Raw genomic sequence first — 17,001 nt, 5'->3', positions numbered from 1 at the left:
CAGACTATACACAAAGACTTTCACAAGGGATGACCACATGCAATGACAAACATATGAGACAAAAATCTGATCCTTCTTCCGAAGTCAGATATGTTAGTTAAAGCACATAGTAGTTCAATGTTTCGATAAGTTTGCCATTATGAGATATTGAAGTTTGTTGAACTGAGTGAGTGAATGTAAGCTACACCACCTTCAGGTATTGCAAGTAGCTCTATCTTTAAATTGCTGTACCTCTCTAAATTGCAGGCTAACTGCATTTGCTCCGAGTAAATACTAAGTATTACCTTTAAGTCTTTTTCCTGCCTTTTCGTATTCTGAAAGAGTGGCGTGAGCAGCTAGATGTACGCTAAAAGTTGCTGAACAACGTGGCTGTGACTTGTGAGATAAGAACACTACATTATCTCTTCCGCGGTATATGTTTCTATTTTTTCCTTTAGTTCTCGATTATTCACTGTGAATTCTCCCCTTGGCATCTACAGAAAGTTTATGTATCTTTGTTCTATTTGAATCTCTGCTGCAAGCTCTCCGCATTTTTGTTGGAATGTTGGTAATCACAAATTTGGTTGGTAAATAGTATTAGTTTTCAGTTATTTTGACTAATTTCTGATAAAAAATTTACAAACATGTTAGTAACTGTTCCTGATTTGCACACATCTACTATACCTTTTTTGATAAAATTTATCTTTTGGTACCAACTAATGAGTTCTGAATTAAATAATTTTACCAAAAATTATGGTATCGTCTATTTTTATTTCAGAATCTCTGTTAGGATACTTGTTCTTTTTTATATTCGAGAGTGTAATTAGCCGCTCTTGCTGCCTGCTTTACTTGGGAAATTCTTTTATAAGTAAATTTCTGTTTCCACATTCCATAGAACTGAACTAGCATATTCTCCTTCCTATACTTCAAATGAAAATTGGATGTTTTCAGGCGTTGATGCACTGTGTTTGTGGTGGTGAGATTTTTCTGTTAGACACAAAGTTAGTTTAGACATGAAATATTTGAGATATCTTATTAGTTGCATTGGGATTGATTATGGGATTTCACAGTGAGGATGCTCTTTTGATTTGGTGAACTGTTGTAGAATCCTAGGCTGTTGGGATGCATATTGCTTCTGTTTTTTTTAGCATTCTTGTGGCTATTGTATGTATCTATTTCTATGTTGGTTTGCGAATGAAGAGATGATAATATTAGGCTGATGAATAAATTATGTAACAGCTTTCACCTTTTGTGAAAATAGTATGTGATTTGGTACCAACTGGCACTATAAAATTTTGTAGTCATATTTCTTGTAGTTAAATATGCTTTGTCAGTTATTAAAAACATATTATTAAATTGCTCTGCCTCTTTCATCAGATTGCTCACTATTTGATTTGATTGCAGGTTGACGAGTCTATTCGTAAGATTGCAATTCGTGTTCTAGGCTTCTGCAGCTGCTCGCTCTGTTGCAGCCGATGCCAAAAGTGCTGGTGTTATAGGAGCTGCATCAGGACTTGCAAAAACAGTCTATGTCAAGTATGAGCCTGCCGCCAAGGGACTTTACACCAAGTACGAGCCAATGAGCAATATGCAACATCAGCTTGGCTCTCTCTAAGTTGGATTCCCATTGTTCCTAAAGTTACTTAGGCAGTTGCTCCAACAGCTGCTTACTATTCTGAGAAGTACAATGAGATCGTTCAACAATCCACTGAGAAATGATACAAGGTTGACTGAAAAGATTTCTAAGGTGTTCAGCACTCAGCCTGTGGCTTCCAATGAAGGACCTTCTGATTTTACCTTTATGGTTCATACCTAGCTGTTTAGTTCTTTGTGAGGAGCTCAAGGATATGATCTGGAGTGCTTTGAAACGGTTTTTATTTGTCTACTGTGTTGTAGATTTTTTATCGTGTTTTAAGTAAATATTTGTGTTTGTCTATTCGGTTTTCATTGTTGAAAGTTGTGATGAGTTCTTTGGTCGTGTATCCCATTGTCTTTTTGGATGTCTCTGATACACAGCCAAATTTTGTTCGGTTGCAGTGTCTATATCAGGATTGCTCATTTGTTCAAGACTTTCAAGTGCTTTCAGAGAAAAAATGAAGTTCTCCATAAAACTAAAAAGAAAATTTGGTTATTTTGCGGAATATAGAATGGGCATTAACAATATGATCCTGACAGTAATATCTACCTATATTTTAAAAGCTAAAATTTCTGGCTCCTTCATTTAAAATTACGTAGCTGCTTGCTTTTATGCTTGAGTATACTTTAGCATCTTGAAAAACCATATTTTAATATCTAAAAAGTTACTAGAGGTCAATCGACGAGGAACTAATTGTATCATCAGCTGTTGACAATAGCACATTAGTTTTTACAAAGCATTTTTAACTAGATAAACACAAAACAACCCAACAATTCATATATTGATCAAATCAAGCTATAGACTCATCAAGAAGATAAAAGTTAAAGGAGAAAAAGTTGAAAAGAAGATAGGAAGCCGGTCTCAGAAGAATTTTCAAGAAGGAAGGAAGAAGAAATGTCGAGAAGGAAGAAGTAATGTCGAGAAGGAGCAGAGCAAGTATATGTTGCATTCTGGTCATGAAAGTAGCAAATTGTTCCTGCATCTTCTTTTTCACTTCTAGCTAGATCCTCTTCTCTACTTCTACATTTACGAGTTCACGGTCCTCTGCCAACTTCCTAGACAACTCGTATTCCAACTTCCTTTACAACTCAAGTTCCATAATTCTTTGCAACTCAGCAGCCATTTGTTCACGTTTTTCTTGCAACTTCCGATCCATACCAGCTTGCATCTCTTGACGCATAATTTCTATAGCAGAAGATATACTGGACTCTATGTTTGCATGTTGTGTGACTCTTTTTTGGGAGGCTTGTTTCCATATCCTTGTCCACGAAATAGGATTTCTCTACAAGATAGTTCCAGATAAAACATATAAGCAAATATATAAATAACAAATGTGCATATGTGATAATAGGGGAATAATATATTTTCACCGTAGATTCCTCTACTTATGCAAAAGACCTTGTACCACAAGCATGCTTAGTTGTTTGCTTTTCCCTATTTTTTTTTGTTCCTCTCACTTACAACCTGTAGTAAGTCAACAAATTAATAAACAACCATTGCAAGATGGGTATGGAGTCATTCAGTTGGCAGAATTTTCAGGTATTAAGTTACCTTAAAATTCGGACTTCCAAAATATTGTATTAGGTATTTCCAGTCCTCAAGTTCAGCATCTTCAGGATGATGAGACAATCTTTCTTCATTAGTACTGTATTTAGAGTAGTGAATGCTAAGTTGAGCTTTCCAGTTCCTTTCATTTCCAGAAATATCGCATAAAAAGGAAAGGACTGATTAAAATAGAGAAAATATTAATTCATATAGTAGAGAATTAAAATCAGTTAATTGATAAAAATGTTAGAATAAAGCACTGATTTTACTTCACTGTTGATTCTATTATGAAATTACATCTTTAATCATCATGAACAAATTACATTCAGTCTAATAAGGACAAAAATACATGGAACTTTCTAAAATAAGATGCAAATATAAAGTTACAAGAATCACAAACTAATATTATTGTAAGTCTAATAATTACAAACATAAGAGATTGAATTTTCCTATTTAGTTTTGGTAGAGTATTAGCATGACTATGTTTTAAGCAAGAAAACATGAGACCTATGAGTAACTAGAACAAATTCTGAGGTGGAACAATGAGTATGATGGGCCTCTAAAGATGTAGTAGATGAGATAATAATGTCGTCGACCCACAATGTCCACATATGTCAATTCAATAAGCCTTGCATAATACCAAAAAGAAGGATCTTTTTCCATGCTTTTTTAAGTCCAGTTGATATCTTTCACTGTTGTGATAAAACTGACGTATTTAAACTATATAACCAAATCCCAAAACACAATCAACAGAAAACTATAATAGAAAAAGAAACAAACCAATATATGAATTGCCCAATTCAAACAAACTCAGTTGTTTGGAGACACCACAACTCCCTCTATTCTATAACGAACCAGTAACCACTCAGAATTTTTTTATTATTATTAGATAAGGTAATCTAGCAACAAATATAAGACAACTACTACTATCCTTACTATCCCTCAACCCCACAAAAGTTGAGGTCGCTATATGAAGCCTCTTTACCAATCTACTCTATTTTAGCCCGTCTCTATTCCAATACTGAACATTTGCTTAAGGGTACTGTAGATTTCATAGTCTTATACGGACATACAAGTTGAGCTAGCAACAACTAACTTAGTAAAATAGCATATGTAACAGTTTCTCCACAATAGAAGACAAAACAAACAAATCTGAATCAAAACTTAAATCAACTTGTCGCTGCATTTGGGAGCACAGATCAGTATAGTCACCCAACAACTAAAAACTTACCAATGAACATGGATTCAGGAGGTCTGATAGTACATTTCCCTTTGTTTTTTAAAACCAATTGCTAACCAAAAAGGCACCTGTGTTGCTAGTTGTAGACAGATAATTTGAATATTCAAAACAAAATCAGCACAAACACTACAAAGCTTACGTGAAATAAATTTAACTAAAGGAGGAAAACTAATACATATACAAGATTGAGAGGTTTCATTCTCATGTTTGGCATAATTTCAGCTGCATCATCTTCTGAAAAACCTTCAACTGCACAAGCGAGACACAAGAAATTAAAGCTCACTGCTTTGGCATTACTTAAGAGCATGAAACAACACAAAACAACAACAACAACAGCAACAACAACAACATCCCAGTATAATCCCACAAGTGGGGTCTGGGGAGGGTAATATGTACGCAGACCTTACCCCTACCCCGAGGGGCAGAGGGGTTGTTTCCAGAAGACCCTCGGCTCAAATGAAACAACACAAAATAAAGTGAAATTACAAAAAAGGTGATTTGTATTGAAAATAGAAGCAGATCTTGTATTGAACATAAATTTATATATAAATTGATATGGGTTTTCAATTAAACATATGCACAAAACTCCAAAAAGTCGCTGAGATTAGAGAAAGCATTAGGCCACCAGCGGCTATATGAGATTAGGGAGAGAAATTAGATGTGCGATTCTTCCTCCACAAAACTCCATTATGCACATCAATTTTTTTCATAAAAGAAAAAAGAGAAAAATTAGGGATTTTACCACAAACCTGATAGATGAGATTCACATCTTGATTTGAGAGATTTAGAGTTGGGTAAAATTTTAGCAGAAAAGGGATTTTAGAGAGTGGGAGGAGAGATTTTAGAGAGAGAGAGAAGTGTTTGGGCGTCTCTGTTTTGTGTCCTTTAATTAGGAAGAGTTTTATTTCGTTTATTTTGTTATTTTCAAGTAAAATATAAGGGGTCTAGTAGCGACCTAGTCACTCCAATAAGACTTTAGCGGCGATAACTTAAAAGTCGCCACAAATAATATGGAGCCAAAATTTTAGTTTGAGCGGGAGTGAAAATTTCAGTCACATTAGAAGCGACCTTAGAAAAGTCGCTGCTAAATAATCACTTTTAGTGGCGACTTATAAAATTCGCTGCTAAAAGTATAATTGTTGTAGCAACATATAGGGTCACCGCTATATGTTGTCGCTAAAAATCCAATTTTTTTTAGTAAATGCTATTGCATGGAGTAAATTGATGTTTTCCATGGAGTCAAAAATCAAACATCACTAATTTCCTCATCTTTTGGAAGGAAAAAATAATTAATGCTATCATATATTTATAATTTTATGTACCCTTTGCCAGTTTGCTACTTTCGAGAAGTCTAAATTGTGTCAAATGAGACTACACGCCCGTTATTTGTTGCAAATAGATAGTAAGGGCGTAGATAAGAGAGGGTTGCCCGAGTGATAAACACTCCTCACCTCCAACTTGAGACTGCAGATTCTAATCGGTGTGAAATATCATATCTTCATTGACTATATTTAGGTGCAAACTCTCGATTTTCATCTAATAGTTTCGTGAAGATAAAGTTAATTCGCTTAGGAAATCAACTTGCTTTTCACATAATTATCATGATAGTGATCATATGAATTTTATATGAGTCTTTCTAACTGCTACAGAACTTTCTTTGCTCGAATTCTCTTTTTTAGCTCATTTAGTGGTCAAAGAGTACTTTTGAATTTTGAGTCAAATTTCAGTGTTGCAACAGCTCATTTGACATAATAGTTTATCATTTTTTTTTAATAGTACACATATTTATATCAGCAAGTGTTGTTGCAAATCTATACGTTTTTGGGTAACATATCAATTAGAAAAAGCATAATTAGAATAGTATAATTTTGTTCACGTTGGGCCCGGGCTTCGCCCGGACTGCCCCTCCTCTAGTAGTCAGATAGAGGATACAAATCCATTTGGGAGTTTCACCATTGTTCAATATCTGCCTTCTTTTTCCATAATAGATGTGTATCCATTGAACCCATAACTTATCTTTCTTTTGGGTCATGTTCCAAAGCAATATGCATACTGCTTCTTTATTCCACACAAACACATCTGGCATATTCCATCCTCCTACTACTTTAGGGTGGCAGTCTCTACTAGGGGTGACAAATGGGCTGGTCGGGAACGGGAAAAATAAACACGTATAAATTATCCGACCCATATTTAATACAGAAGAAAAAGGGGTTAAACAGCAAATAATATGGATATAACCGGCAGATAATATGAATATATATATATATATATATATTATCTATATTATCTATATTATCCACGACTTTCTGATCACTTCTGGGATTAGTCATAGTTTCCTAAATTTGAGGAACCCTCAATTTGAGGCTTTACAAACATAAAAGTTAAACACATTAGTTATTCATTGGGTAAGTGAATAATATATTTTATATCCATATTTGACCTGTTCTTAAAAAATTCATTATTGAACTCATTTTTTAATCAATAATATGGGTAGATAATATTTTCTTTTAACCATTTTGCCACCACTAATCTCTATCAAGCCAGTAGAGCTCTTTTGGATAAATCTACATCCCCTGATCATAGAAACTTCCTGCAAATGGCTTCAATCATCTGGATGACCTTCTTTTGTTTTTAAACCCTTCTGATGTGGATGTACACACTAGCAAACAGATGATGCCCGGCGCCGACAATGACATGTCATTTTTCAATCACTATAATATTGTGTGTTTATAGCTACGAAGTATATCGAAACTAAATATGAAAATTTCCGTAGCAAAATACTTTAGCCGCGATAATTTTTTCCGTAGCATTTGTAGCAAAATATAGCGTAATTAAAAGTTAGCTTCAAATTTTACATGTTCGGTGACTAAGGACTAATACTTATTACTATAAATATTTTTTGTGTTGTAGTTATATTGATAAAAGTTTTTTGCCACAAAAAATATATACTTATAGTGAATAATCTTATTCTTTTGCCTCATCAAAAAAAATATGTAGCAGTTTCTATATTGTAGCCACAATGAATTTTATTGTGGCAAAATATTTAATTTGGTTGCCATGGAAATTCAAATTTTCTGGCTTTTTTTATAGCTTAGTCTCATGTATTTAGCTACGAGTTTAGAAATTATAGCTAAAGATTTTCTTTATAAGCTACGGAAAGTGAGAATATATACACATATTTTTGTTACATGACAATTATATATATGTGCTTAGCTATAAAAAAAAATTACATTACTACATATTGAAGAATTTGCCACAAGTATTGGTAGTCACAAGAATTTTTATAATGTAGCTAAGAATCCTTAGATTCCAAAATAGGTTTCCAAGGTACACATAATTGTATATTTAAATCTCAAAATATTTTACAGTACACAATTCTTCTATGACACCAATTATAGTACTACAATTTTGCTTGGGACCAAAAGCTGCACAATCTTTTCCTTTCTCTCCTGACATTGTCTCCAACTGCACCTTAGTTTGACTGCTGCTTTTTAATGGTTTCACATATTTTCCTATCAATTTTGATAAAGTAAATTAATACCAAAAAATAGAAATAACTAATTATATATATATATATATATATATATATATATATATATATATATATATGTAACCCTACATTATCATTTCAAGAAAGAATTATAGATCCATAGCAAATAAACGTACAGATATTAACATGGACAACAACATGCCTAAGAAATAGCAAGAGTTCAGTCAAGTTAAAAACACGAATATTTAATAAAAAAATCCATAATTGGCTGGAAATTAATTTCATCGGGAGTGATTAAAAGCATCTCCCGAATCACATTACAAAAGCTTTGCCAATTTAATCTTTGTACCTAAAAAATGCTATGCAATTGTAAATAGCCACGAGAATTTAATTTTTGTGGCCATTCTTAGGTATTAGCCACGATTTTCATATTTGTGGCTATAAATGCATTATGTCGTAATTAATGCCGAAAATTTGACTTTTACAATGATTTGTCTTTATAGTTTAGTGACTTTTCTTAGACTCTTTTGACAAAATAAAAAATATGTAATTGTCAGCAAAGTCGTTTCTTTTTTTTTTCAAATCCAAAAAGCTCTTCGTACTTCGAATAGGACGTCGATTCAGCATTAGATAAAGGGGGTAAAATCCCCATTTTTACAATTTACAATAAGCGGTTCAAATCATTTTATCAATATGAGTATCTTATATCGATAAAATATTTATTTTAAAACCACCTCTATATTAATATAGTAGTAGAAAGAGTACCATGCCGTGTCTAGACTCCAAACAGTTTGTATTAACATAATACAACCAAGAGGTAAGCACCCTCCACTTCCAACCAAGAGGTTGTGAGTTCGAATCACCCCAAGAGCAAAGGTGGAGAGTTCTTGGAGGGAAGGATGTCGGGGATCTATTGGAAACAGCCTCTATACCTCAGGGTAGGGGTAAGGTCTGCATGCACACTACCCTCCCCAGACTCTACTAGTAGGATTATACTGGGTTGTTGTTGTAATAATAATAATAATAATAATAATAATAATAACAACAACCCATCAGTTGTCACATTAAGGGACAGTTGACTTTAATTAAGGACAAAGATCAGCATATCTTTTACCAAATGACCTTTTCTTTTTAAGTATTTAAGGACTTTTTTTTGCATGTAATATGAGGAGCAAACCTAATATTAGCAGATTAGAACACTAATATTAAATCTAATTAATGTAGAAACCCTACATGAAGACAGTTCCTAGTTAAGTGTTTGCGTTCAGAAATACTAACTGGTTTATAAAACTTCTAACAAAGTTCCAACTTCTAGCTACCAGCCCCTCAGCCTTGCTTTATAAATCATTTGGATAACCAATTATCTGCATTTGTTTTGAAAAAGAATATTTATGAGGATGAAATGTCCTTTTAACTTGTTTGCATTAATAAAAACTACACCGAGGCAGCTAGGCTTCTTACGTTTATCCATCTCTTATTGCTAAAATATTCATCTTTTTAATTTACAGTACACCTATTTCTTTCAACGACGTTTACCTCTAATAGATAAAATCAATTAAATACTAAAGCTTTAGCATAGGTGTCAAACAAAATGAATAATCAGTAAAGGCACGTTAGAAAAATTGGAGAATTGATTTAACTGAGTTTTTAAAATGAGACTGGAATGTACCTGAGTAAGAGTTGGTATTTTCGTCTCTCACGGATAAAGATCTCGAAGCCAGTATTCTGATAATCTTCAACTTGTATTTCTCGAATATCCCTGGCTGACTTGTCAACGGATTCGGGGCATTTCCTTACCTCAATGTACTTTAGAGAAGAGATCTCTCCAAAAGCAGAAGGGATCTCCTTAAGATATTCGCATTCACGCAAAACCAAGCGTTCAAGCTTTGGAAAGGCCTCGTCATCTGTGACATCCCATTCTTCAAAGCAAAATATTTCTTGTAGTTTCAAGACTTTGAGTTCAGGGAAGTCGCCATTGCTCACTTCCCATACCTTCTTCTCAAATTTAATGCTTTTCATTTTGAGTACTTGAAGATTCTGAAGCAACGCAATTGTTGACAAGTGCTGAGGATGCAGGCAATACCTCTCTAATGTCAAGTTTTTGAGATTTGGTGCGGAGATGCAAAAGGGGATGGTTAATTTGCAAAAGTATGGGCAATAAATCTTCAGCGTCTCAATCTCGGTTGGAAAATTCAATACATAGTACCGAAATTTGTCAACATCCTCATCTAGGAATGTGCATTTGAGTTCCCGAAGATTAGGTGTTTTTCTCAAAATCAATTCCGCATCCTCGACACAAGAAAAATATGGAGCCGAAAAAGTTCTCAAACCATAAAGGCTTTTCGAGTTCTCGAGTGAATATTTTTCATATTTTATATTGAAGCTGCAACGGAAAATATGCAAATTTCTCAAATTAACCATATTCCAGAGTGTAAGGGGCAGTGACATCGCTCCATAATTGTGTAATATCAAAGTCTCGAGGTTCCAACAATTGGTTATGATTGATATGTCCAACGATTTATGAGTTTGTGCAGCAAAATATCTCAAGTAAACTAGATCGGTTGGGAAAGAATCAATAGTAGTGAACTGCAAATCCAACACTTTTAGAAACTTAAAGCTGTAAAAAATTTGGGAGACAATATCAAATGCAAGGCAATCATTAAGCAAAATTATGGAGCCAACACGTGACCAACACGTGCTCCATTCTCCAATACGATACCATTTACCATAAATGGACATGCGATGAGCAAGTTGCTCGAGGCAGGAAATGTTGGAAGAAGGATTGGCAGTTTGTTCCCTGTAAATAAAGAAATTAGTATAAAATCATAATATGACTTGAACATTTAATTAGTTGAACCAAAAGAGTACCACTAATTGGTATATTACCATTTCATCCATTGGACAAGATTCTCTTCCTTTGCTCTCACCTTGCAGAAATCATGCAATAGGTCATGAATACGACATGCTTTAATCTTACCTCTAAAACTCCTCTTAGTTCCCATCACTAGATTTCTTCCAATAAGATTCCCCAAATAACCTTCTGCTATATCCTCCAAACTCTTGCCTTCACAACCTTTTACGAATCCTTCTGAGATCCACAACCGTATTAACTTCGAAACATTAATTACATTGTCCTCTAAAAATGCTCCAAAGTAAAGAAAGCAAGACCTTAAATGATAGGGTAAAATCTGATAACTATTTTCTATTATGGCCCTTGAGTCGTTGTGAATGTGAGGAACTAAATTATTGGCCACTTGTTCCCAACATTCTTCTTTCTTCTCCACTTCCGCTAGAACACCAGCCACCAAAGCAATTGAAAGAGGCAATTGGCCACACTTTTCTGCTATTTGTCGCCCAATATTCATTAGCAGAGAAGGGCAGCTTTCTTCCCCAAATACTTTTTTTCTAAGTAACTTCCAACTTTCTTCATTGTTAAACATACGAAGCGAAAAGGGATTACTTTGAAATTTGGCGTACTCAGCAATTTCATGATTTCGTGTTGTTAGAATGATTCTACTTCCATTGTTGGCATCTTGAAAACAACAGATTAAATCATCCCACACACTAGCTTCCCACACATCATCAACAAGGATAAGATATCTTTTCGAAAATAAAGCTTTGCGCAGCAGATCAGCTAATTCATCAGCTTTCTTTTCTCTAAATTCAGAGTTCTCACTGATAACATCACGTAGAATCGCCAATAACAAGTTCTTACGTGAATACACTTGAGACACACAACAATCAGCACGAATATCAAAGTGAGAAACAACTAACCTGTCAGAGTAGAGTCTATATGCCAGAGTCGTCTTGCCTAGACCCGGCATACCAACAATCGATATAACATCTCGCCCTTTGGTGCCTTTAACTAGTTGTTCTCTTAAATTTTCTACAACATCGTCAAAACCCACAATTTCTTCATTCATCCTTGGAGACCTTTCCAAATTTGATGTTGTACGAGTTGTGACAGTGTTTATTAATGCATCCTCAACCATTTTCTTTTCATGAATCTCTGTAACCTCATCTTTGACAAGAATGGTGTCCTCCACGATATCCAAGAACCAATGTTCGAGGCACCATACAGGAGCTTTTTCGCATATACACGCATCAATTAGGTATTCTATCTCATATGCTTTGCCAATCAATTGTGTAGCACAACGTTGAATTTTGTCGATGTCATTGTGTTGCTCTTCTGCAACAGACTCTAGAAAAGGTTGCCAGCTCTCGAGTTCCTTCTGAATCCTTTGAAGTAGCTTCGTGGTAGAAGCTAGTGAATCTAAATGGCGGCTTTGGAACTCTTTCAGGTTTTTTAAAATGAAATCAACGTAGCCTAGCCCATGAATTCTTGGCAAGTAATTAGAATGAAACGCCTTCCGAATGGGCATGAGTTTCTCCGTGATAATTATTTTTTGAATGTTTCCCAACAAATCAAGAACTAGTGCAGGATTCACTTCTCCCACTGCCACGACTTCCTTCTCCTCCTCCTCACCTTTATATAATGAGTAAACCACGAGTCCAACATCAATAATGAAAGTGTCAATATCTCGAAGAAGAACTTCAAGATCTCGTATTGGCACATGGATGATATCGGCTCTCAAGATGTCGAGCATCTCTTTTAGGATTACCAATTGATCCTTCAAAGCATCACTCTGACTGAAGTTACTATTAGTTGGCAGCTCCGCCAAATCCTGTTGGATAGTCTCCAAAAAGTTGGCTTCACTGTCAGCTGCATGTTCATGATTTTGGATGTTGGGACACCATCCTGATTGTATTCTCGACTTTAAAACTTCCAGGAGTGCAATGTAGATCTTGCGGATGCTTGGCTGAATGGGCTTAAATTTCATTTGCAAGAAAAGGAAAACATTGATTTCACCTAGAACAGCCACATCTTGATCTTCGTAGCCATAGCTTGAAAAATACAACCAGACAAGCATTGATGCATGGCCGGCCACAGCCAAAACATGAGTGAAGAAATTAGCAAGATGTTGGCTCTGAGGCTCTATGAACCTCTCTGAGACAAAGCAAACAAAAGTTCGCAGCAGTTTCAATTCCTTTAAAACATCTTCAACATGTTCATTAGTTTCTGGAACATAAAGAAGTGATGAGCAAGGATCATCGACTAGATCACGAAGAATCTCCACCACAGTATCCATGAAATCCATTACAAATTTGGGAATATCACTACCATTCTTCTTGGCTGAAATTAATGGTAATGATGATATTTTAGGAAAGGAGTATTTGGCTCTAATTTCCATCTTAATCAACCAAATCTTGTTTTGTACCTTAAAGATACAAAAATTGAAGTACTCAGCTAGGTGTAATTCAGAAAAGTCAACTAGAGCATCTTGAAAGAGTGCTTGGACTTTCTGACTGATATCTAGCATGTCGGGTTCATCTTTGAAGCTCTGCAAACTGAGAAAAATATCCAGGAATTTGAATTGATGCATAAAGAACTGGAATATTTCTCTCGAAATATTGTCAAGTTGTTGCAGATGTTCAAAAAGACCATTTAATGAAGACAGATATTGGTTAGGAGACATTTGTGAGTGATTAAAAGAAAATGTGATGAAGTTGAACTGCAAAGGGGAAGAAGGAGCAAATTAGATGTTTGATACTACTAAGCCTTTTCATAGAGAACAAAATATTATACTACTCAGGAGGTTCTTTTCTTTCCTCTTTGTTTGGAATTTTATATTAGTTTCCAGCTATCATATAACCACTCAATAAATTTCCATTCAAATTTTGTATCAGCAATTTGCATTAATTGTCACGTTACAGTTGAATTTAATTAAGGACAAAGAGCATCATCATTTACCAAATCATTCTTTTTTATTTTTTCTGTTTCAAATGGCTCTTGACCCTGCTAAAGGGTAAGTTCTTTTCATTGAGGATTGGTCAACTTATATTTGATTAATGTTAGGATTGGTCAACTAAAATGAAGTTTTACAGCTTAAACAAATATTGGAAGACTATGTATGCAGTTAAAAGTTATACTTTTCAGATGCAAATTTCTCAACAACTGATATGAGATGCTCAAGGAAGGCACATAAGTTAATGACTAGTACTAAAAGAAAAATCGACTAAAAGCAACAAGTCTGCAATTTTTTCAGCTAAAAGCATACAACCGAAGGAGAGATGATCTAGTTACCCTTTTTCAGAATTTTGAATTCCAGAATTAGAGTATAAAAATAGAGTAATTAAAGTATGGAATGCATGTGGCACGAGATTCCTTTTGTTATCATGTGCAATGACAAGTTTATAGCAATTTACATTTCTTAGTAAGTATAATATTAAAGATGATAGAGTCCAAGGACAAAGAATTATAAATGTCATCTTTCACCATTAGAAATAGTCATATAACATGGATATAAAATTATTGTATCACATGGATCTATTAATTATCCCATTGACATTAGACTTTAGACATATCAAAGGAAACTTCTATCATATACGATCATATGGATATTATTTGTCATTTCACATGGAAATAAAATAGCTCTACACAAAAAAATACAAAAAATCATTAGATCTGAATAACTACATGACAAGAAAACAGTAACTAAAAGAGTTACAATACATTTGTAATCAACCATCAAGTTCACAAATCGAAGAGTGTCTATTTATTAACTGAGAAAACAAAAATTCCAGAATATTAAAGGCAGCTTATATAACTATAGTTCAACTTGGAAGGAACGCAGGAAAAAATGACAATCTAGAGAAAGAGTTAGGGAGAAAAATCTTGCGTTCGATGGAACCAACAACTTGGAAAGAGCACAATAAGAAATTACGGTCTAAGGAACTCAACAATTAGCAGTATAATGAAAGTAGATTAAACAGAAAATATATGAAAAGTAGCTGGCTTCAATAGAAAATCAACTCAAAAGCATTTGTCCTTTTTCTTTCCTCTGCCTTAAAAGAAAACCAAGATGAATTAAGACAATCTATTTAGGAAAGGTCAACTAATATCGTGAAAACATGTTGAGAGAAAAAAAGACAACACTTGCTCTGTAAAAATTAACTTTTTTCCTGCAGCATCTTAAGGGGATGAAAACATAACTTTGAAACACAAAATTAATGTCTAATCCAACTTAAAACTTACGCATATCCTCCCATTTTCCTGTGAAATGTTTTTTTCCCCGATCTCTTTTTCATAGTTCTACGTATTTTATTTTCTAAAAACGAATTTTGTTTCCTCTTCATCCAATGTATTTGTAGCCTAAGGTTTCCATCGAATCAGCAAGTATGAACCGTAAATTAAAAATCTTTTATTTATGATTGGTAGCGAACTTTCCTTTGCCACATTTAATTATGTTACTACTAGTCAACTTCTAAGATAGTGAATTACAGGATACGATCTTGTTGTAAATTAGACGAGATGTCTAATCGATTTGTTCAAATCCTAAAAGTAAAAAAAAATGAAATATATAACATGATGTACCCATCTAGAGTGTACCAACTCATAGTCCCAGCTCTGCTGCAGCAGTATATCAACCCCTAAATTATATATCATTAACTAGATGTATCGTGTTTGAGCCTGAGAATGAAAAACTTCTCCCTTAAAATGAGCTAGCTCTATATGGTTAGCCAAACTAAATTAGTCGGGCAAGTGAGTTTCGAAGTCCCAAATATATATACGTAGGTCATATACCAAAACAAACAGACACAAGCAACAACTGTTGCATACTTTTTGGCTACCATAACCAGATGAAAGATGATGATATTAATTCTTCACAATAAAAGAGAGACTTCAAATTAGCAATTGGGGAAAAACATACCCAGGAATTGAAGAGTTCCTTACATAATTGGGCCTTGGTTGAATCGACTGGTTTCGAATGGGAACCTCAATTTTAACCTAAGTTTATCCATTTTCGTCCGCATAGTTTCTCCTACGCCGCTTTGCCATCTCAGTTTCTAACGCTCTCCGCTTGTTTTTCTTTGTGCGTGTGAGTGAGTATGTGCTTGGGAGATTTGAATTACCCGCCATTTTTATTCTCCGCTAAGAATGGGATTTGGGCAAATCATGGGGCAGCATTTGAGATTTTGGGTAAAACAGATGAACTGACCTGAGTTATGTGCATGTTAATAGGAGAGGGTATACTTGTCTTTGCATATAAATAAAGCGGTCATATTAGATACGCAAAATACATATTTTGCTTGACATTGTAGCCAAATCCCTGTTATATACCTTTCCAATACGGGCAACCTTTTATGCACTCAATCTTGGCAGAGTGTATCTAAGACATACCACTTTGCCCACAGTGGTCAGTGCGTATCTTTACCATCAAATAAAGCACGTGAATGTCATGACCCTAAATCCACCAAGGATCGTGATAGCGCCGGACACCACTATCAAGCAAGCCAACACCAAAAAGTTAATTAAATTCACATTTTAGTATTTATTGAAATCATTTCTTTTATACATTAAACAATAAATAATGAAATTCACTCAATAAATAATGATGTCCTTAACAAACTAAATGTTGAATAATCCCATAATCATCCCAGAACCCGATGTCACAAGTGCATGAGCATTCTCTAGGAAACAATGTAATACAATAACCGTCCGGAATACAAGTTGGACAGTAGAAAAAAATACAATATAACACTCTGAAGGAGACTCTGCCGGCTGCGGGTCGTCTCGAGAAGTGCATCTCACTCAAGTCCCCGTATCAACCATGCCGCTGCGCCAAAGTAGGCCACTAGACATACATGTGCTTGTGCAACAAAAATTGCATAGCAAGTGTAGCATGAGTATGAAACAACGTGTACCCAGTAAGTATTCTGTCTAATCTCGAAGAAGTAGAGACGAGAGGTCGACTTTGACACTTACTAGTGGTCCAATAATAATATACCAATAACATAGTAAATCGAGGATTTTTATATAAACGGCCATAACTCAATAGCGTGAAGCAAGCAAACAATTCTTTTATTAATAAAAAAGTTTCAAATTTATTTTCATCATTTATTAATTTATCTCAGGCCAGGGAGGCAATATCAAATTTTGTAAATCTCAAGGCAGGCAATATAAGCATGCGAAAATCATGTCGAGGTTGTATGCCCCGATCCAACAATATTTAAACCGTGCATTGCCGGAGGGTCGAATGGCATGAACCA

The 17,001-nt window shown here is 34.6% G+C and overlaps 1 protein-coding gene and 1 long non-coding RNA gene across 13 annotated transcripts; both read right to left on the bottom strand.

Annotated features, from left to right (window-relative positions):
• Positions 1-2,283: 2,283 nt before the first annotated feature.
• Positions 2,284-5,308, bottom strand: LOC104231880 (uncharacterized). Of its 7 annotated transcripts, none has more exons than XR_712191.2 (6): positions 5,150-5,308; positions 4,576-4,649; positions 4,392-4,476; positions 3,167-3,302; positions 2,986-3,079; positions 2,284-2,897 (listed from the first exon to the last, which is right to left on the bottom strand). It is a non-coding gene; the product is annotated as an uncharacterized lncRNA (long non-coding RNA). The 7 variants fall into 7 exon arrangements; XR_712192.2 differs by having other exon boundaries at positions 3,167-3,339; positions 5,150-5,297; XR_712194.2 differs by having other exon boundaries at positions 3,167-3,260; positions 5,150-5,297.
• Positions 5,309-7,662: 2,354 nt separating this feature from the next.
• LOC104231881 (late blight resistance protein R1-A-like) lies at positions 7,663-15,945 on the bottom strand. 6 transcript variants are annotated; one of them, XM_070160651.1, is made up of 5 exons: positions 15,686-15,945; positions 13,170-13,299; positions 10,777-13,084; positions 9,560-10,687; positions 7,663-7,912 (listed from the first exon to the last, which is right to left on the bottom strand). In XM_070160651.1, the coding sequence occupies exons 3-5, from the start codon at positions 13,047-13,049 to the stop codon at positions 7,873-7,875; spliced, it is 3,441 nt and encodes a 1,146-aa protein (XP_070016752.1). In that variant the 5' UTR covers positions 13,050-13,084; positions 13,170-13,299; positions 15,686-15,945; the 3' UTR covers positions 7,663-7,872. The 6 variants fall into 6 exon arrangements, with proteins under 6 accessions (XP_070016752.1, XP_009783245.1, XP_009783246.1 ...); XM_009784943.2 differs by having other exon boundaries at positions 10,777-13,463; positions 15,663-15,945; XM_009784944.2 differs by having other exon boundaries at positions 10,777-13,299; positions 15,663-15,945.
• Between the last annotated feature and the right edge of the window lie 1,056 nt (positions 15,946-17,001).

The sequence above is a fragment of the Nicotiana sylvestris genome, chromosome 10 (genome assembly GCF_000393655.2).
Source record: "Nicotiana sylvestris chromosome 10, ASM39365v2, whole genome shotgun sequence".
Classification (NCBI taxonomy): Eukaryota; Viridiplantae; Streptophyta; class Magnoliopsida; order Solanales; family Solanaceae; genus Nicotiana; species Nicotiana sylvestris.
The sequence above is the reverse complement of the archived record's forward strand: the minus strand, read 5'-3'. Positions and strand labels throughout refer to the sequence as shown.